The sequence below is a fragment of the Cloeon dipterum genome, chromosome 1 (assembly GCF_949628265.1).
Source record: "Cloeon dipterum chromosome 1, ieCloDipt1.1, whole genome shotgun sequence".
Lineage (NCBI taxonomy): Eukaryota > Metazoa > Arthropoda > Insecta > Ephemeroptera > Baetidae > Cloeon > Cloeon dipterum.
This window is the reverse complement of record NC_088786.1, coordinates 37600318-37620361: the sequence shown is the minus strand read 5'-3', so window position 1 is coordinate 37620361 and position 20044 is coordinate 37600318. Positions and strand designations below refer to the sequence as shown.

General features: G+C 41.5%; 1 protein-coding gene and 2 long non-coding RNA genes across 3 annotated transcripts; 1 reads left to right on the top strand and 2 right to left on the bottom strand.

Moving 5' to 3' along the window:
- Positions 1–275: 275 nt before the first annotated feature.
- On the top strand, positions 276–2398 carry LOC135948502 (uncharacterized). Its single transcript, XR_010575827.1, has 4 exons — positions 276–563; positions 720–999; positions 1078–1241; positions 1485–2398. It is a non-coding gene; the product is annotated as an uncharacterized LOC135948502 (long non-coding RNA).
- A 650-nt stretch (positions 2399–3048) lies between these two features.
- On the bottom strand, positions 3049–4970 carry LOC135934126 (uncharacterized). Its single transcript, XR_010574071.1, has 3 exons — positions 4844–4970; positions 4152–4411; positions 3049–3566 (listed from the first exon to the last, which is right to left on the bottom strand). It is a non-coding gene; the product is annotated as an uncharacterized LOC135934126 (long non-coding RNA).
- Positions 4971–5545: 575 nt separating this feature from the next.
- LOC135941287 (uncharacterized) lies at positions 5546–7180 on the bottom strand. The gene is made up of 3 exons (XM_065486667.1): positions 6985–7180; positions 6485–6747; positions 5546–6133 (listed from the first exon to the last, which is right to left on the bottom strand). The coding sequence occupies exons 1-3, from the start codon at positions 7102–7104 to the stop codon at positions 5878–5880; spliced, it is 639 nt and encodes a 212-aa protein (XP_065342739.1). The 5' UTR covers positions 7105–7180; the 3' UTR covers positions 5546–5877.
- Between the last annotated feature and the right edge of the window lie 12864 nt (positions 7181–20044).

Genomic DNA, 20044 nt, shown 5'->3' with positions numbered 1-20044 from the left:
GCCGGAGAATTCATTGAAATTCTTGAAGAATCACGGGATTTGCACGCGGGAAAATGATAAAAAGATTTTGAGGAATCGGCGAATGCATCTCAAATACATGCTCTCGCGCCAGACTAAATCACGTGACGCGGGCGAGCGCGCTGATTGGTTGCTGAGCCATGAAGTAGGTAGTAGCGCTTGAACTGATTCCTTGTGCCTGCCAGGCTAACTAAAATGAACGCTCTTTCGCTTCCCTCCCAGCTCCCAGTCTCCCTCTCCTCTCCTCCGGCCGGCAAGCGGGCAAGGCAAGGCACCGCCGCGCTCCGCTGCCGTCACCCGTCTCCATGCATCCATGCATTTTGCCCATTTTGGCTCTGCTCTTTTGTTTCTCTGATTTGTGCTTTGTTGACTTTGTACGTGTGAATTACGAACATTTTCTAGCATGCTTAGGATTTTCCGCACCAGTGAACGGGCTTTTCAAATCGATTTTCGCACCACTTACCAGTGCAAAATATTTATGTGATGCCAGATTATCCGGCCAGGCCCATTAATTCCTTCTGGAGTGGCTTTTCGACAAACAAAAGGTGATAGGAAATTATAATAAGAGCTGAGCGCTGAGCTTGACGAGAGAATTTCGCTCTCAGCATTGACTCACAAATTAATAATTAATTTTCTTCCTTAATTTTGGTTAACAACTAGCTCCATCTGGAAATAAATTAACATTGTTTTTGTATTAAAAGGGGACAGTGCCTAGCTCATTGATTCTGACTCAGCGAGTGTGATGTCCTACTCAAAGAGAACATTTACAAGATTCCTGGCCTGGAGGACATTCGACTATGGTCATCGGGCAGCTGACTTGATACAGCACGCACGTCCACGTACCCGAGCATGAGCGGCAGCGAGAGAGCCAGTGAGAGCGTCGCATTGTCTGCTCATCATGCACTCCAGCCTCGAGTCCATCAACAACACCAATGGAACCGCCGCTGCCGACGAGTTTTTCAGGGTGAATAAACGTAATAGGTAAAATACACATTATTTTCTTTTTTAATTTCTGCTGTTACTTTTGTCATCTCAATATTTTCTCTTCATCCTATCTAGTTAAGCAGTGCCTCCGAGACTCGAGCGTTGAAGAGACTCGACGCCGCCATTGCGTGCTGCCGGTGGCGCCAAAACTGTTTGAGACCTACCGAGTTCCTCATTGGCTACATGCCGGCCCAACCAGAAACGGGAGGCCTTCACCCTGGCCGCCAAGCTCAACCACGGTGAGAGTTGTTTCTGTCCTGCGCTTGGCTTTTTAGCTGATAAATGGCAACTTTTTACGCATGCGCAGTAGCTGAGAGAGAACGTTGGACATGCGCAAAATGTTTTTCACGCATCCTCAAAGCTTTCCTAAGTTGAAAGTTACAATTGCGCAAGCGTGGTAGAGTTCCTGGCTTTCTGCGCAAGCGCATACGAGTACGTTTTTAATAAAAATCGTTATAATTGACCTTTGTCTTTAATTTCAGCTGCAGCTGTACCTGCGAGGATTGACATCAAAGGCGAGCTTTGGAGAAAGCGGATCAGGACGCACACAGCACTTCCTGCAAGCCGCCGCCATGTTTTCTGTCATCGCCCGGCGCCGATGCTGCCGATAAGAAGCCACCGACAAAAGCGATTCGACACGGATGGGCTCAACAAGATGAGAAAAACTGAGAACAGTTCAACGTGGAGACCCTGAATTACACTTTAATTAAACCTAAATGCTTTAAAATAATTTAAAATTGAAAATTTCCCGCCACATCGTGTCTGATTCTCTATTGTACTCGGATGGTCGAAGGTGAGGGTCCGAACTGCGGCCTGAAATCTCGTGAAGTCCACTCAAACAAATAATTCAACAGTGAAGAAAAAGTGCGATGATAATGTAATTTTGAATCTCTGTTATTTATTGAAAAGATTATTTTCATATTAAAAATGGCAGCTGTGGTAGGTGGAGTGTGCGGGGTCGCTTAGCACGTTCATGTTGACGACCTGAGCCTTTGGGCCCTCAGTGTGGGGGTCAAGGTGCGCAGTCAGCTCGAAGATGAGTCCGCGACCGCTCTCCATAGGTTGCCCTAGCCACCCCTCTTCAGCCCCTATCGCCGCTCTCCAGCCTTGGGACGCGTCTGCTCGGCCGCAGGGTCCATTGAGGTCAACCTGGAAAGGACAAAGTGCGATTGAGAAAAAATGTGGCACTGGTGTCGCGGTAAATGGCACAGATTTTCTATTTATTTTTTTATTCCAACGAAATTTCGCGGTAAGTTGGATTATGTGTGTATTTTCCCTGTTCCTCTCAATTAAATATTAAATTAAATTATTTACCACCAAGCGATGGCGCCAAGATTACTCTTGAGATGTAAAATCTTCTTTTCAAATAAAATTTATGGCTATTTCAAGCTGATGGTAGATTATTCGTTTTATTTTATTCCCTGCTTTCAGTTTTAACTGACCAAAACAGCTGTTCTCGGCCAAACAGAGTGGGAGGAATATTATCTCCTAAAGTGCCTAATTCCAAGCAGCATCCAGCTCTTTGGTAACAGGTGACAAGGCGTAAACAGAAGGTATCACGTGAGCGGTACCTCCTTCTAAAGCCTGCTCTCCTAATACCAAGAGGTTGTGTGGGAGGCGAAGCAGCGAATATAGCGTAAAAACGGCTCGTTTGTGCCAGGTTGGCAGGCATCAGAAGGAGGTACACAGAATTCTCCTTTCGATACCCCCTACTCCTGTATGCTGACCGCGTACAAAAGCTCGATTTTGACGGTTATTTTGCTCGCTTGCTTGCTGCCTGCCTCAAGTTAAAAATTGTGCTCTTTTTGTATCCAGCCAGGAGGAGATGGTAGAAGGTATGAAAAGGAGAATTCTTTGTACCTCCTTTCGTCACGTGCGGACCCGACAACTTTTGATGCTAAATGCCAGGCTCACACACGATCACAGGAGGTATCTATAGTTATATATTTGGTGATACTCCTCTGAACGGAAAAATAAAATGCCAGTTTTTATTCCAAATAATAGTTTATTAAGATTTAATTGAAATAAAAATCACACAAGGTCAGTCCCAACCAAAACTCCTGCGGCGCCATCTAGCAAAGACTAAATCAAATATATCGTTCATGCCGCGGCAAAATTGGCCCATCTCTCACCCTGTCCACTTATATAAAATGGGTTAGATGATCGGAGTGAAGTCTCAGTACTCAGACAGGGCTACCAACTCGAGCTAACTTCACTTCGAACCTCCTGCGCGCGATGCAGAAAACTCTTTAAAGTGGGCGGGGTGAGCGATTGGACAGTTTGACGCGGCACGAAAGACAATTTCTCTGAAAAAACTTCTGTAAGCCGTTTCCGGAGCCGCATACGAGGTGAATATAATATTATATGGGCTTCAGGGGTGAGGCGACGGCGGACCTGCGGAGGAGCAGCGCCCGTTTACGCCGCCATAGCAGCAGGCCGGCGAGCAAGAGCAGCGCAATTTCACGTCCAGTCCAGTCTGGCTACGTGTCCAATCAGCTACGGCGCCAGGATCAGCGCACCCGCGGCGCTGGACATTAAACAGCACCAATTAATAACAATTTCTCCTGTAAATCACGAAATATGTACATCAAAAAATGGATAGTAATAATAACGGTATAATTATTTTTTATTCTTTTTCTAGGCCACAATTAAAACTGCGAATATTTACAGTTAAATAACTGAGAAATGAAATGAAAATAACACACAAATGTATATTTTCATCTAAAGAATTCGTTAATCAATTTGCAAATAAATGTATACACGTTGATTTATTTGCGAATAAAAACAAGAAAATCAAATAAAGCAGCAAGAATTAATTCTTTTTCCCAAGACTATCCACAACGTTGATTTGTTGAACGCCTCGGGAATGATTCGACAACACTGTTGCTCGCATTTAAATTTCGCATACGCGGTAGCTGCTGTCATTCGTTGCGTCCAGCCAATCACCGTCTAGGATTCTTCGAACAAAGAAAGAAGAAGCTATTTCCTCCGAATCCGAATTGTGAATTTCTATTCAAAATTAGATCGGTTTTGATCCTTTTTCTGCTATAACAAATCGCAAGACCAACTCTGAAGCTGCAAATTGACAAATTGGATTATATAAATCGGTTTCCTAATCATCAGGAGCACAATATCATGATATTATATACTTTTTCCAGAAAAACTGTACATTACGTCGTCCTCAGTGGTCCATATATCCTGAATAAGCGAAACGAAGACCGATACGGCAGGGCACAGGTGGGCGTGGCCCAAATGGTGCTGCACCCTGGTCCAGAGGGTTTGTCTGCAAGGCCTCGTAGCCCTGTCCAAGGTATTCAGGGTATTTGCAGTGGAGAGGAGCATGCGGGTGATGCGCAACCCCCGCCACTGAAGAAGATTTTCCTCATGATCATCGATGGAATCCGGAGATCTGAGAAAAATCGGCGATAAATTAATGATTTTCCATTTTAATTGCTAGATCGCGAATAATTAAATAATGTGAATAGTGTCGCGGAAGGAATTCTAATTATTGAAAAATTTTGCAAGCTGCTGGCGTAGGAAACAAATATCCAGGACGATCCAGGGCATGTAAATACCACGCCCCCTTTTTCAGAATTACAAAAATACTCGATCTGAAACAAAAGAATGATGAAATGGCGAGAATGGCGAGTTTCTTGCGTTCGCGTTCTGGCTGCTGCAACGGCACTATTTGAACACCGAATTATTAAAAAATTAAAATAAGACTCCATGAGCGTTTGTTTAAATCTCGGCCAATCAGAGCGTACGTTAACATTTCAGTTTTCTGGCAAATTCATGGAGACTTTTATGAAGAATTTCCACATTTTTCAAGTCGAAATCTCACCTGGATGAACTTTTGACCTCTCTGGGCAGCAGCAATAATGTCTAATAATGGCCGAACCAAGCCGACGAGAGAGAGACCGAAACCGAAGACCGGCCAAACGCCCTACTTTTTCATTCTTCGCTCTCGCTCGGTGTCACCCAAAGATGGCAGCACCAGCGGCCAGGCCTCTCCCAACCGCGATGTTTATCTACCACGCCCCCTTTTTACAGCTGCGAATTGCGAAAATTACTTTTAAATTCTGAATCGAAGATAATGATGATGAAATGGCGATCGAGTTTGAATTTCGAGTTTCTTGCGATCTTGTGGCAGCTGTTGGCCGTTTCAGTGGCAAACCATTTGAGCACAAAAACCATAATTACACATTATAACTCAGCGTGCTTTTCCCGATTGAATTCTTCCCGCGATATTATCTCGAAGAATTTTTCGAAATTTTCTCCAAAAAATTCTCTTAGGTGATGTTCGAGTAGCGGCAAAAGTTATTTCATTTTTCAAAATTTAAATAATGGTAACTAGAATTTTAGCTGTTTTATTTTATTTATATAGATTTATAATGATTAAAGCTGTTGCAAATTACCGATAAATTATAGATTATAAATTATAATAAATTAATAAAACACTTCTTATTGTATAGACAATTTTTTTAGCGTTTTCTTTCCGTTTCGAATTGGTCTTTCATTGTTACAAAATCAAAATCATGGTCTTTAAGAATCAGTAGTAATTATATTTCTAATTAGTCTAAATCTTAAAGCTAAATTCAACTGGGGGATCGATACAAACATAATTTGAGAAACAAGTCACGCAGGTTGCATACCTTTGCAGGCGTTCTTCAATCAGCCTTACAACTAATAACTAACTATAACTTGATTTTTCATCAGCTTCCAAAATGGCGTCTCAGGACACCAAAAATTGATTTAACAGTAACTCCAATTCGCTTAAAATCCAAATTTTTAAAATCGACATTCATCTTCGTAGTTTTTCAAATTTCATCAGTTTTAAAATTCAAATTTCGCTTTTTTCAGGTACTAAAATTGTGATTAAGAAACGATTTTGGGCGCAGACTGGGTTTTGTCCCAGGTGGACACGTTGATGTCTGTCCAGGGCTGCGGCTGCCAAGCAGAGTTGGCGAAGAAACAGCTCTTGTATTCGGTAGTTGGCAGCTGGTGCGGAAACACGTAATATTTGGGCGTCGGCGTCATGCATTCGCGACTGAACACGAACGTCCACGGCAGCACCTTGCTCACCTTTGCCGGCTCGGCAGCTTTTTCCTCCTTCTCCTCCACCTTCGCAGTCCTGAAAAAATAAAATTACATTGAAATCCATCGTAAAATGGGTTAAAATCACTTAAATTTTATTTTCATCAAAATTTCATAAATAAATGACCTAATAAACTAAAGAGTTCTTTTTGTTTTCGATTGTGAATGATTTTAATTAAAATAAAAATTGGAAAACATCAATCCGAATATATTCGTGCCGCGGAAAAATGGCCTATCTCTCGCCCCGCCCACTTTTGTGTCCCTAGAGTCAGGTCTACCAACTGGAGCCAACTCATTCACTCCGATCAGCTGTGACTGCAGAGGGATTTCTAAAAGTGGGCGGTTTAAAAAAAATAAAATTCTTCTGGAAAAAATAATTGATTCTCACGGGGGACTCAAGATGGCGTTGTCGCAGAAGATGAGGTCATCCTTGCCCATTTCGCTGAGCTCCGTTCTCGGCCCGTTCCTGACCCTGACCAGCTGGCTCCTCGAGGACACGGAGATGAGCGTGCCGGATGTGATGTCCACGCCCAGCTGGTAGACGGGGCTCTGCGCGCAGCCGAAGCGACGCACGATGTCCAGGTGCATGGACAGCAGCAGGGCATCCTCGTCGACCACCACCTGGTCCAAACTCTTGCCCAGCAGGTTCTCCTGACGGGAGAATATGAACGATTGAAAGAAAATTCGCGGGAAAACTCTGATTGGCTGTTTGCTGCTACAGTGGCGCCACTTGAATTTGAATATTTTTTAATTTAATTCGTTAACAAAAACATTACAAAATTGGTCAAATCTCAGCCAATCAGCAAGTTTTCCCCGATAATTCAATAAAAATGGAGGCAAAGAATTATTTGTTGGAATTCTTATTAAAGAATTTCAAGATTTTCTCACCCTTGTGAGCTCGGGGTAGCGGCTCTTGACCTCAGGGCTGCTGTTAATGTCGAGAATGAGCCCGTTGCTGTCCAGGGTGGTGCAGAAAAAGTCCATGTTGTCCCCGTGGCACTTGTTCATTTTGATTATTCTTCACGGAAGAATTTTCTCGGAATGTCAGCCTGCAGCAACCAGGGCCAGAGTCAACTGATAAATGAGTTGCTGGCTGCGATTCCTGCGGAGGCACTCCAACGACAGGAGACGGAATTTTCGCATTCTATTGACGGATTTGTTGAATTCCTCAAGAGGCTGGATTGATGGAAAGAATTTCTGCTATTCACCAGCTGACCGCCTGCAGAATTGATGAGACAGGCAACCTGCGCAACATTTTCTTTAAAAGTGGTGGAAATAAGACCCCTTATTTTTCTGATATCATGCGAAAGTTACGGATAATTTAGGCTAAACTAACCTTCGTGCCACTCGGCGTCCATCACTCTAAAAAGCGGTCAGTGGTGCTCTTTGCCGGCGACGGTCACTCTGGTAAGGAGTGTACGTTAAGGAGTAGTAGAGTATCAGCTCTAATGCCATTGCCGCCTGCTAGTATCTACTCTCCTTTCCTTACACAGTGGTGTCAGAGCGGTCGTCGCGGGCAAAAAGCACTTAGAGCACTATGTACTTGGCGGCTCGCTTTAAATGATGGACGCTGGTTGGCGAGGAGAGCTGGCGCATCTGATTGGTCGCCGCGCTGCTTTACTACTAAACACGAATTGACGCATACGCACGCATGCACAGTTTACTTTTACTTGCATTGCAAGCTTGAAAAATCATTCAAGAAAAGCGACAAAGATAAAAAACATGCTTCAGGGACCAATTACTGGCATTTCAATTAAAGAAATCGGCGCTGGGAGGCGCAAAGATGGTTAGATGGGGACCGTTCGACGCGCCTCGGCGGGGCGCGTCCCATCGTCTCCGGTTTTGGAACATTGGAATGTTTATTTAATTGCTACGAATTTTTGAATGTGTGAATTTTGGAAAAGTCGAAATTGATTGATGTTAAAATTCAACGGGTTGAGGGATTTCAACTCGTGAAGTCTCGATCGAAAGGTCACGCCAAGCCCTACCATCTGAGGTATCATGACGACCTTTCTCTGGGTAACCCACCCTGAGATCGGTCCCGCCGGGGCCACTTAAGCCGGTTTTTCCGGCGCCGTTAGATGAGGCTAATGGAAATGTAACAAAATACGCGGGAAGGAAATTATTGGGTCGGCACGCCCCTTTTTGATGCTTCTGAATGTCCGCTGGGCTGACTCCTGATTGGCCTCCAATATTCCGACGCCATCTGGCTTCTTATTACTGGCGGGAACCAACACAGATCGCTACCCGGCCCAGATGGGAATTTCGACTGCGCAGAAGGTTCTAATCAAGGTCACGAATGCGCAGTAATGAGTTTTAATCTCCCTGTGAGATTAGGAAACGATCTGAACATACTGCGCATGCTTAAGATGCGCACAAGTTTACTGCGCAGCTTCAAAATGGGCGTTTATTCAAACAACTATAAAAAATTAATTAGAGCACCTTGAGAGCATCCATTTAATTCATTAATTTATCATGAAAATAGCTTCAAGCTTCAACAAAATGAATAATTTTGTTGTAATTTCTTTACGAACAGCTAATTAGCCCGTTAATTGGCGAATCAACCGTTACATGGCACGTTAGGATGATTAAATGTAATAGAATACACCGCAATGATATTATAAGGTCAGTACGCCTCTTTTTCGACGCTTCTGATTGGCCACGCACTGGACTGTGTCCTGATTGGCCTCCAATATTTCGACGCCATCTTAACTTCTTACAGGCGGGAACAAACACAGATCGCAACCCGGACCCCGGTGGGCTAGGAATTTACATATTTGTTTGAATACACGCCCATTTTGAAGCTGCGCAGTAAACTTGCGCATATCTTAAGCATGCGCAGTATGTTCAGATCGCTTATTGATCTCACGGGGAGACTAAAACTCATTACTGCGCATGCTTGAACCAAATAAAAACCTTCTGCGCAGTCGAAATTCTCATCTGAGCCTGGGTTGCGATCTGTTTTGGTTCCCACCGGTCAGAAGTCGATTATTGGCGTCGAAATAATCGAGGCCAATCAGGAGACAGTCCAGCGGCCAATCAGAAGCGTCGAAAAAGGGGCGTGCGGACCCAATAATTTCACTCCCGCGTATTTTGTTACAATTCCATTAGCCTGACGTGCCATCTAACGGTCGATTCGCCAATTACCGGGCTAATTAGCTGTTAATAAATATAAATAACAACAAAACTATTAATTTTTCTGAAAGTATTTTCATGATAAATGTGCTAAAATTAACATTTTTGCAGTTGTTGGAATATACGCTCATTTTGAAGCTGCGCAATAAACGTATGCGCATCTTAAGCATGCGCAGTATGTTCGAATCGCTTCTTAATCTCACGGGGAGACTAAAACTCACTACTGCGCATGCGTGACCCAAATAAAAACCTTCTGCGCAGTCGAAATTCCCATCAGGACCTAGGTTGCGATCTGTGTTTATTCCCGCCGGTTAGAAGTAAAAAAAAGTGGCTACCAATCAGGAGAGACAGTCCAACGGCCAATCAGAAGAGTCAAAAAAGGGGCGTGCGCCAACCTAATAATTTCATTCCCACGCATTTTGTTACATTTCCATCGGCCTGATATGCCTAACAATAATAATTAATTGTGCTGATTGTATATTCGTTTAATTTCAAACGTTTGTAACTCTCCCGCCTTATTCTACCAGACACCATATCTGCACACGGTTCAGAAAAGAATTTATAAATAAATATGATCCCCATACCCCAGGGGCTTGTCAATTTTGCAACGCAAAAATTCTTTTTAAGCGTAAAAACGGCTTAAAAACAGTTATTTTGTTTTTCTGCATTTCTTTTATTTACGATGCTGAAAATATTGGAGCCTTGGGTAAAATATATTGGGTTTCTTAGCCTGGTTAAAACGGAAAAAATCCCTGCCACCTGGAAGCCGCCCAGCATCGCCTAAAAGATTTCTTTCCCGTCTGCGAATATATTGGGAGAGAATTCGGGCCACCTTTTATGCCACCCGCGCTGCTGCGGAGATACGCGGCTTGGCTGAAGTGTAAGGCGCATTGTGTGAAGGGTCTTTGTTGTTTCTCTTGGGAAATCACAAAAAAAATACTGTGGAATGCAGGAAGAGACACAGTAGTGCAGATAAAAATAGGAGGGACGATCTCACAATTCATTTCGAGAGCGGTGCTATTGGCACCCGGGTTTCAGCATTCGTGCCAGTGCAGTGTGCGCCCTTCCCGCTCCGAGGACAGGGATAAAAAGAGCAAAAAAAGATGAAATAATAGTTAAAATTACGTAAAAGGTATTTTAATGGTCTTGCAGAGATAAAGGGAAGATTTCACAACGTATTGCCAGAGCGTGTATAAGGGTGCTGCCAGGTGTAATAACAAAAGCAACCTTCTCACTCACAATGGCCATTGAAAAGAGAGGCCTCACTGATTCTCCCATCAAAGCAAAGGAGACTGGCAGTCGTATTTTTACCTTCGCTCGCTCTCTACGTGTTCTTCTCGCTCCTCTGCAAGCAACAAAATGGTATAAATTAATTATAGTTTCTAAAACTCGTATGGAGATCATTTCCTTAATATCTTTCTGCTAAAATAATGAAGCGAAGGTCAAGAGGTCAGGTGAACGAGCCGCGCTGATTCGCTCAAATTTATAGCTATAGCCGCACGTCCTCAACTGAGGAAGTTGCCTTTAATATCAACCAAAAATGAACAGTCTCTGTTAAAAAGTTTGGCGCCAGTCCTGGTCTGGATCTTGGGTACCCTATGATTACCTTTTTCAGGGTGCCTTGACCTGAGCCCCACACCCAAAGCGGATTTTTTGCATTGTTTAGTGATATGTTTATCTCTTATGGTATCAATTAACAACAGTGTAAATTTAAAAACACTTTATTGGCAATAATAGTATGTAGTTCGTTTAACGTTAATAATTGATTCCTTATGGTACCACAAGGGGTTTCAATTAAATTGCCAAACACTCTAATTAAACTCTATATTAAGTAATCACATTGAGGAACAAAACATATTTATTCTCGAAAGTCCTCAATGTCTTTTGAATCAAAACCCTTCACCGCGAGGGTCACTACTGGGGAGTTCTGTCCTGCGGCCCGAATTAATGCCTGGGTGCGCGAAGGTTGCAACATAATTCTAGATAAAGGTAAATTATTGAATAATTGACCAGTTGAATAAACCCTTAGTGTTTGAAGCCGCCAACAGATGGTGCAATCACAGACATTCTTAAAAAATTTTGTTTAAAGCGGTTTTAAGGCATTTCCGCTACGATTTCAGACTCAATCTATCTATTTTGCATGCTTCAATTAATTTGCTTTTTTTTGACGTGCTGAAAACCAAAATCGGTCCTGCCATTCGCCGTAGAATCGTCGGAAAAATATTTTTTATTTCTAAAATAGTTTTTCACGATTCTACGGCGATTGGCTGAACCGATTTTGGTTTTCAGCACGTCAAAATTAGCAAATTAATTGAAGAATGCACAGTAGCTAGATTGAGTCTGAAATCGCAGCGGAAGTGCCTTAAAATCAAAAGTCTACGGTGGCGCCATCTGTTGGCGGCTTCGAACACTTAGGGTTTATGCAACTGGTGAATTGACAGTAATTTCGAGATCATGTGGCGATAATAGGCGACGATTTATCATCTTTAGCATCGGAATTGATGACAACCTTTGTTAATTTACAGATGGCACGCAGCCTATTGGAAATGGCCTCTAACGTCGCTTTGGAAAACATCGATAGATACAACAACGATTATGCTAAACGAGCTTTAGGCAAGTCTATTATTTGTGTTAAAACTATGATATAAAAATATTGAGACCTACAGCTCTTTAAATCTCCCCTGCTAAATCAGACAGTATATATATTTGATCCTACACCCTACACTGTATCTAAAAAATCTCAATTTGACAAGGATAATGCATTTAAAATTGACAACTACCACTTTTGACATGCTTAAGGCTTGTCAGCGACGGTCCTTGTTTAGTTTAAGATTTGTCAAAGAATCATGTCGCTGACAATACCGTTAATTGTCAATTTGACACGCTTAATCCATGTCACTGCTACGCTGCACGCTGGCCGTTGCATGTTGGCCACCGCAGACCGCACGCTTACGCCTTAAGCGTATTTAAAATGGGTAAATTAGACTAGGAACAAGCTTAATAGATAAATTGACAAGCTTTATCCGCGTTACTGCTGGCTATAGCCGTCCCGCCCCAAGGCCGTACACTGGCCTGTAATTTCCCGCCGCTGCCGTACGGTGGCCGCAATCCATGCATTTAAAATGTGTCAATTTGAACAAGGAAAAATCTTGTTAAATTGAGAAGCGTCACTTGCTGGCCTGCCGCCCCCACTTGCCTTGTCATGAAAAGGGTAAATCTTGTCACCAGGTTGTTGACTATAGTTTTATCCATGTCAATTTAAGACATTTTAAATACAGTGTACATATTTCTTTAGATGTGTCTTTCACAATCAAACGATATTCAGGGTATTTCATGGTTTAGTTAATGGCGAGAGCAATTATTTTCCTCTCTTATTAACAGACAAAAAAATCCTGGAAACATAGGTATTGCATCAAATCAGTTGTAGAAACCCTATGTGTTCGAAGCCACCAATAGATGGCGCAACCATAGACTTTCTTAAAAATTTAGTTTTGAGGCACTTCCGCTGCAATTTCCGACTCAATCCTGCTACTATGCATTCTTCACTTAATATGCTTTCTTTGGACGTGCTGAAAACCAAACTCGGTTCTGCTAATCACCGTAGAAACATTGGAAAGGATTTTTCATTTAAAATAGTTATTTTTCACGATTCTACGGCGATTTGGCTGGACTGATTTTGGTTTTCAGCACGTCAAAAGAAAGCGTATTAAGTGAAGAAAGCACAGTGGCAGGATTGAGTCTGAGATCGCAGCGGAAGTGCCTTAAAATCGAAAGTCTACGGTGGTGCCATCTGTTGGCGGCTTCGAACACTTAGGGTTTAACCGGTGAATTGTGTTTCAGTATAATCGTCAGAAAGGAGAAGCTAGATGAAGTGTGGGAAGAAGCAAAACACCACCATCAACGTTGCAACGGCAAGGGCAATCATATCGACAAACTATGGGCTACTCTGCCTTGCCTGATCAACTCGCTGCAATACATAAAATTTGACACCACCCATTTTTCGCAAATGCGTTGCAAATCTTCTAAATTGTCAAATGCGCGTTTTCAAGAGGTCATAAGAAATGATGTTTCCACTCTTTCATCAAACTAATTACATTGAAAATATTACAGTTCATCAGGTGTTTGGGCTCGAACACACCTAATCTGAAGGAATTAACAATCAACAGTCCAAGCGCCCAGGAATATTCGCTGGCGGAACGAGAATTGGCCTCGATTTTGCAGCTGAAGAACTTACAAACACTCAAAATTGAAAACGTTTGCGTGCCTCTGTCTGGATTTTCGGAATTGACTCACCGATGCAAAAAGTTGAAGAAAATCAATGCGACTGACGTTGAAATTGATGTTGAACCATCAGGCGACGTCTTCAGTGACACCTTTCTGTACATCACAATGAGTGCGTTTCGGTGGAAACAAAATCGACTGGGCCTAAGATTGGAATCTACATTGCCAGACTTACTTGAACTTAAAGGTTTCAAGCAATATATAAAATTGACTCTTGAACCAAAGAACATTGCCCAGATAAATTTGATGCGAGGCTTTACCAAAGTCACGGAAATTCTGGTGAATATTGATTTCCTGCTGTATTGTATTAACGACTCAAAACAATAATTCTACTTTCAGTTTTCGTCCGGAGTACTATAGGATGTTGAAAAAATGGACGAGTTTCCGCATTTTCCGGAAGTGAAGATCGCCTATCTTTATTGTCAGCTCATGCTCTAAGATGTTTTTTGAAGAGAAATGGACAGACTCTACAAAAGTTGACACTTCAAGATATCCACGTCAGGGAGAACATGACCTTTGCTGAAGTTTTTTGCTTCAGCAATAACCTGAATTCGTTCGAAATGAGTTGTTCATCCTTGTCAGAAAATGACGCACCTGTTGAAGCGTTGCGCCAATTGAAACGTTTTGAATGGCGAAATTTACAAAGGTACAAGCAAAATTATAAATTTTCACCAAATATTTTAAAATTATTTTCATGAATTTTTAGTTTATAATTTCATGTAGAAAAAATGGTTCAGAAACAAAAATTATTACATTTTTTCAGCTTTTCTATTTTCAAAGAGGGTTAAATTAAATCCACCTTGCATAAATTTTAATATCAAAGGCAGTTTAAACTAATTGGTAGCTTCCAACATAAACATATGTGCAATATTTCGTTGTTATGTCTTATGTCTGTTATTAATTTTTTACCATTGCAGCGAATATTGTGCTCGAGTTGGTTTTTCAAGCATTCTGTCAGCGCCACTTCTGGAAGAAGTTTACATCCATCTTCCGATGAACAAAATCGACCTTAGCGACAGCGCCACCGTCATTGATCGGATTAATAGACGTGAAATCTTGCGAAATATCAAGACAATTACGATGGTTCCCCCGCGACGGAACTTCTATGATGCATACAATGCATTGAAAAACGCTTTTGACTCCTTGACTTCTTATAATCAATAATCTTTTCTTCCTACACTTTGTGCGGTTTTAACCATATAAAGCTCTGTGTATTTCATAAATATATATGATACATACATTTTTCCTTACCGGTCCTCGGAAAGGGATAAAAAGAGCAAATAAAAAATTCAGCTTTTTGTTATTTTATGCAGTCTTTCTTACGATGGTAATTTTATTCAAGATTAAGAATTTTGAGATGCTTTTATACCAATTGATTATAATTTTAAAGTATTTTCCTCGTATTGGTTGTTTTTTAACTGCTTCAAAAGATCAATAAATTTTACAATTAAGATATGACGTTTTCCCTTCATTGTTTAAAAATGGAACTTTAACCGCCGGAATCTTTAATGGTCAAATTAATCTATCACACTCTCCGATATACTGATGGAACCAGAAATTATTAGAACAACAATGGTCGAACCAACACAGTAAAATATTAATTAATTGCAGATTGTTAACAATTCTGAAGACTAAAATGTAACAGTAAAAACGTAACAATAGCGAAAATAATATTGCTCAAGAATGCACTTTTTTGAATAGTTCTTACAATTTATCTGGTGTTCAGAATGGACGGTTTGATTCACAAAAAGGTAATCAAAGTCAATGATAAGGTAGTGTTGGAACGCGTTTCGAAGCTGCCAGACATGAAGTTCGCAGGTAGTCGGAACGAGTTGCTCTCTACACAAACAGGGCCGAGGGAAAACGCATCTCTAGCGGCAGTTCCGAAAACGAGCAAGAATAAAGACCTGAAGCAGGGGACACTTGGCAAGTCGGCAGACGTTGCGACCTACTTGAATTTGATCGAGGCTGAGATCAACATGATCCGCTCCAAGAAGACAGCTTTGGCAAACGAGAAGTACAGCATGGAGGGCTTCGCTAAGCAAATGAAAGCCGAGATCGCCAAACTTAAGGAGAGCAGCGTGAAGCTGAACCAAGAGGTCACAGCCAGCCAAAAGCAGCTCAGAGCGCTTGAGGAGCACAGCCTGGAGCTTCAGAGCGCCAAGGAGAGTGTGAACGAAAGCATCAAGGAGTCAAAAGACGCCCTGAGGGAAAAGCGGACCAATCTGACCGAGCTGAAAAAAGCTGAAGCAAAAATGGACGAGAAATTGAAAGTGAAAAGTGAACTCCAGACCAGTCTTGCGAAGCAGCAGAATGAGCTTGCCAAATTCGAGAAGGAGGTGGAAGCTAGCAAGCAGCAGTTGGAATCAGTGAAAGAGGAATCATTGAAGCTGACCACCCACATTGAGCAGCAGAAGAAACGCAGAGTTGGATACGAATTTGAAATGAAGTCGTGCGAGAAGCAGGCGAACTTGAGTAAAAAGCAATTAGAAGAGAAGCAACTCGAACTGGACAAAGCAAATTCACGAATCATGCTCATCGAAAAGGCATTGGCTGAGAAGCGTTTGTTGGAGAAGGAATACAACGAAAAAAATTCAGCCTTGGAACACAGCGTTGAGAAAGCTGCTGCCAAAAAGAGGGCGTTGGAAGAAAATCATAAAATTATTTCAGAAGATGCCACCATCTTGGAGGCACAGTACACAAAGCTGCAGAAAAATATGAAGGAGGCGAAGGAGGGGCTGAAAAATATGGAAAAGACCCTGGCGGAGAAGCGCAAAAACAGAGACGAGGCAAAGAAAATATGCGAAAGTTTGGATGCTGAGCGTAGAGATTCAGAGAGAAAGGTGAAGTTTTATTTCTTTGGTTTTATTTCTCTTTAAAAAACTCTACTGGAGGTAACCTCTGAAAACTCATGTTCTAAAACATCGTACACGGAAAAGTATGTATTCTCGTTTAAAGCAAAACACCTAAAGCAGGACATAATTTTTCCCGTTGTTTCTTAAATTCAAAAATTTATTCAGCCGTGTTATTTATTTACCAAGATAGTATGAATAATTTGAAATGTTTTTTTTATTTAAGATGACCGACTTGCGAGCAATGCTGACCAGGAGAAACGAAGATCGCAAAAAGCTGCAAGTTCGACTGAATGAAGTAATCAGGGAGCGAAACGCATGGAAAGAAGAGGAAAAATCCACTCTGACTGAAATCGAGGAAATCAAACGCAGGGATCAAGAGAAAAAGGCAAACAGGACTCAGCTCATGACCGACATAAAACAACTGATGCAGGAGACGAACAGGCTCCGCAATAAAGAAGCTGCAAGCATCGCGGAAAATAAAACAATGCAGAGCAATCTTGATCGTCTGGAGAGTGAATTGAATAAAATGAAAGAAGCCGAGGCACAACTGCAGGCAGAACACAGCAAGGTGGTGCAACGGATGCAAGAACTCTCCCAGCTGATGACTGATGGAAAAGCTGAAATTGAGCAGATGGCGGGCGATGTGAACATTCAGCAGGAAAGAAAGGCTCAATTGGAGATGATCAGGGAAAATCTGAATCTGCATTTGCCTCCAGAGGAGAACATCTACTCCAGTCTGAAGAGAGCTCCTCTGCCAGTGCGAAAGCAGTTTAAGAAGGGCAAGATGAGTAGTTGGTTCAAAAAGAAGAAGCGGCAGCAGCAAAAAACGGTAGCCGAAGGTGACCATGAATAAATCTCGTTCGTAAAATATATAGCAATAAAGCTCTGAATTGGAGAATTTCGTACTAATTAACCTTTCAAACACATGAGAAAGAAAAAGTGACGTTAATTAATCGCAAAGTTATTTTATTCTTGTTAACGGGCAGCAATCGAATTACAACAAATGCGCTTTCAGGATTGGCCATGCTTTTCAAGTCACGAGAGAAAACATTATTAAAATAAACCAGATTATCTCCTAGGCCCTAGCTAACCGGGTGTCTCTCTCACCGAAAGGCTGCCAAGAGCTTATTACCAGAGAGAGGCGAGGCTGGGAGTGCAGCAGGAGCAGATCCCATGTCCGCCTCTCTCTGCTAAAAGCTCTCTAAACCAATCTAGGTGCGGGTGAGCGCCGGATAGTTTCAGTGATTCTGACAAAAAAAAAAAAAATCAGCTAGAAATACTTACAATTTAACATGGGAAAAGATCGGAACCACCCTATGAACGGCGAGCAGTGCACTCTTGCCTGGCTCATTCAATCCACGCAACCATAATTATTGTATTCCTTCGGTTACGCCCCCTACGCGTGCATGCTCTTGTGGCCAATGAGATTGCGGGGTTGGTCACGTGACCAATTAATTATATCCATTCTCTTCCTTTTTTGAAAACATTTTCCTGCTTTTGAAAAACTTTTTTATGTAGGCCAAAAGGAAGGTTGATGCAGGAACAAGAATATCAGTTGATGGATCGAAAAATGCTACACAGATATTTGTGGATGGTTAAATGCGTGAAGCAGACTATATGCGACTTTAAGAGGAAAGAATTTGAGCGAGCGTTTGTCATTGAATAAATCACAAAGACACGTCGGAATGCAGGTAGAGAAGCAGCGTGGGAGGAGAATAAGGGGGAGCGTCGCACAGAAAGAGGAGAGAAGTAGTAGAGATGTCACCATTCATTGCGTTTGAGGTTTGAGGCCGCTGCCAGGATTACCACAAGCCAACATGATGATTCACGCACACAGATAATAAGCCCCTAAAAGCAAGGAGTATCGCAGTCGTGTGTTCGCCCTCGCTCCATCTCTACATGTGTGTCTCGCTGCCCTGCACAAGTAACAAAAATGGTAAGAAGAGTTTTTAGCACTCGCACTTGAGTTTGATATTATTATTATTAATTGTTTATTCTCATTTTAGTCCAAAATATTATGTATTGTTAATTAAAAGGAAACAAAGCAGCGGAAAACAATTAAATAGACCGAATTTTCATCGTAAAATGCACACCTGTTGGAGAGATCAATTAATTACAAAAAAAAATGAGGATAAAAACACTAAAACTCTTGCCACGTATATGTGCTGCTTATGTGAACAGGGAATTTCGTTGTGGGTGCCGCAGGCAAAACGTTATACCCTGAAGGCCGAAAACAATTAAATTATTAATTACTATTAAATTACAGACGGTGATACGCAGCCTATATCAAATATCCGTTGACGCCGTGTTGGACAACATCGATTGCTACGACAAGAACTGTGTTAAACTGTTTTTAGGCAAGTATTTCTATCCAATAAATTTATCTCTTTTGATTTCTCTCAATAGAAAACTCACAGTCATATCGGATTCGATGTTTAAGTTAATAATATTTTGACCATTTCATATTATTGTGTTCTATAAAAAACAAAGAATGAAAACTAAATAATGAAGCATAGTTTCAAAATCTCAGTCAATTGACTAATTGCATAAACCCTTAGTTATTAATTAAAGCCGCCAACAGATGGCGCAACCACAGACTTTCTTAAAAAATTTGTTTTAAGCGGTTTTAAGGCATTTCCGCTGCGATTTCAGACTCAATCTTGCTATTTTGTTTCTTTAAATTAATTTGCTTTTTTTGACGTGCTGGAAACCAAAATCGGTTCAGCCATTCGCCGTAGAAACGTTGGAAAAGATTTTTTTTATTTCAAAAAATAGTTTTTCACGATTCTACGGCGATTGGCTGAACCGATTTTGGTTTTCAGCACGTCAAAAAATAGCAAATTAATTGAGGAATGCACAGTAGCTAGATTGAGTCTGAAATCGCAGCGAAAGTGCCATAGAATCGAAAGTCTACGGTAACGCCATCTGTTGGCGGCTTCGAACACTTAGGGTTTATGCAACTGGTGAATGGTCAATAATTAATGATACGCAACTCTCTACTTCATTGCCAAAAATATATTCTACTCTTCAGAATAGAATCTAATTGCAAAATTTATTTAAATTTTCAGGAACTATAAGATCGAATAAATTAGATGCTATGTGGAATGAGGCAAAGAACCACCATTTGCATTGTGACGGCAAGGGGAATGATCACATCGACAAACTTTGGGCAACTCTGCCTTGCCTGATCAACTCGCTGTTATACATAAATTTTGACACCTCCGATTTAACAGGAATGCGTTGCAAATCCTCTACCTTGTCAAATTCCCGCTTTCAAGAGGTGATAAAAAAATACATAATGTGTGCAATTTTTAATTAATTGATCTAATTGCAAACAAATATTTTCAGTTAATTAGGTGTTTGGCCTCGAACACACCTAATCTGAAGGAATTAATAATCTACAGTCCACGCGACCTGAAACATTCACTGGCGGAAAGAGAATTAGCCTCGATTGCTCAGCTGAAGAACTTAAAAACGCTGATTATTGAGAATATTTGCGTGCAGCTCTCAGGATTATCGGAATTGACGCACCAATGCGAAAAATTAGAGAAAATCAATGTTTCTCAAGTTGTAATTGACGTTGAACCATCATGCGACGCCTTCAAAGACACCTTTATGTTCATCGTAATTTATGCGTTAGATTTGCACGAAAGGCAACTAAACCTGAGATTGGAATC

Coding starts and splice junctions, on each gene's coding strand:
- LOC135941287 (XM_065486667.1), bottom strand. CDS start 7,104: ATGAACAAGTGCCACGGGGACAACATGGACTTTTTCTGCACCACCCTG. Junction 6,748..6,984: donor GCTACCCCGAGCTCACAAGG/GTGAGAAAATCT, acceptor TTCTCCCGTCAG/GAGAACCTGCTGGGCAAGAG. Junction 6,134..6,484: donor AACGCCATCTTGAGTCCCCC/GTGAGAATCAAT, acceptor TTATTTTTTCAG/GACTGCGAAGGTGGAGGAGA.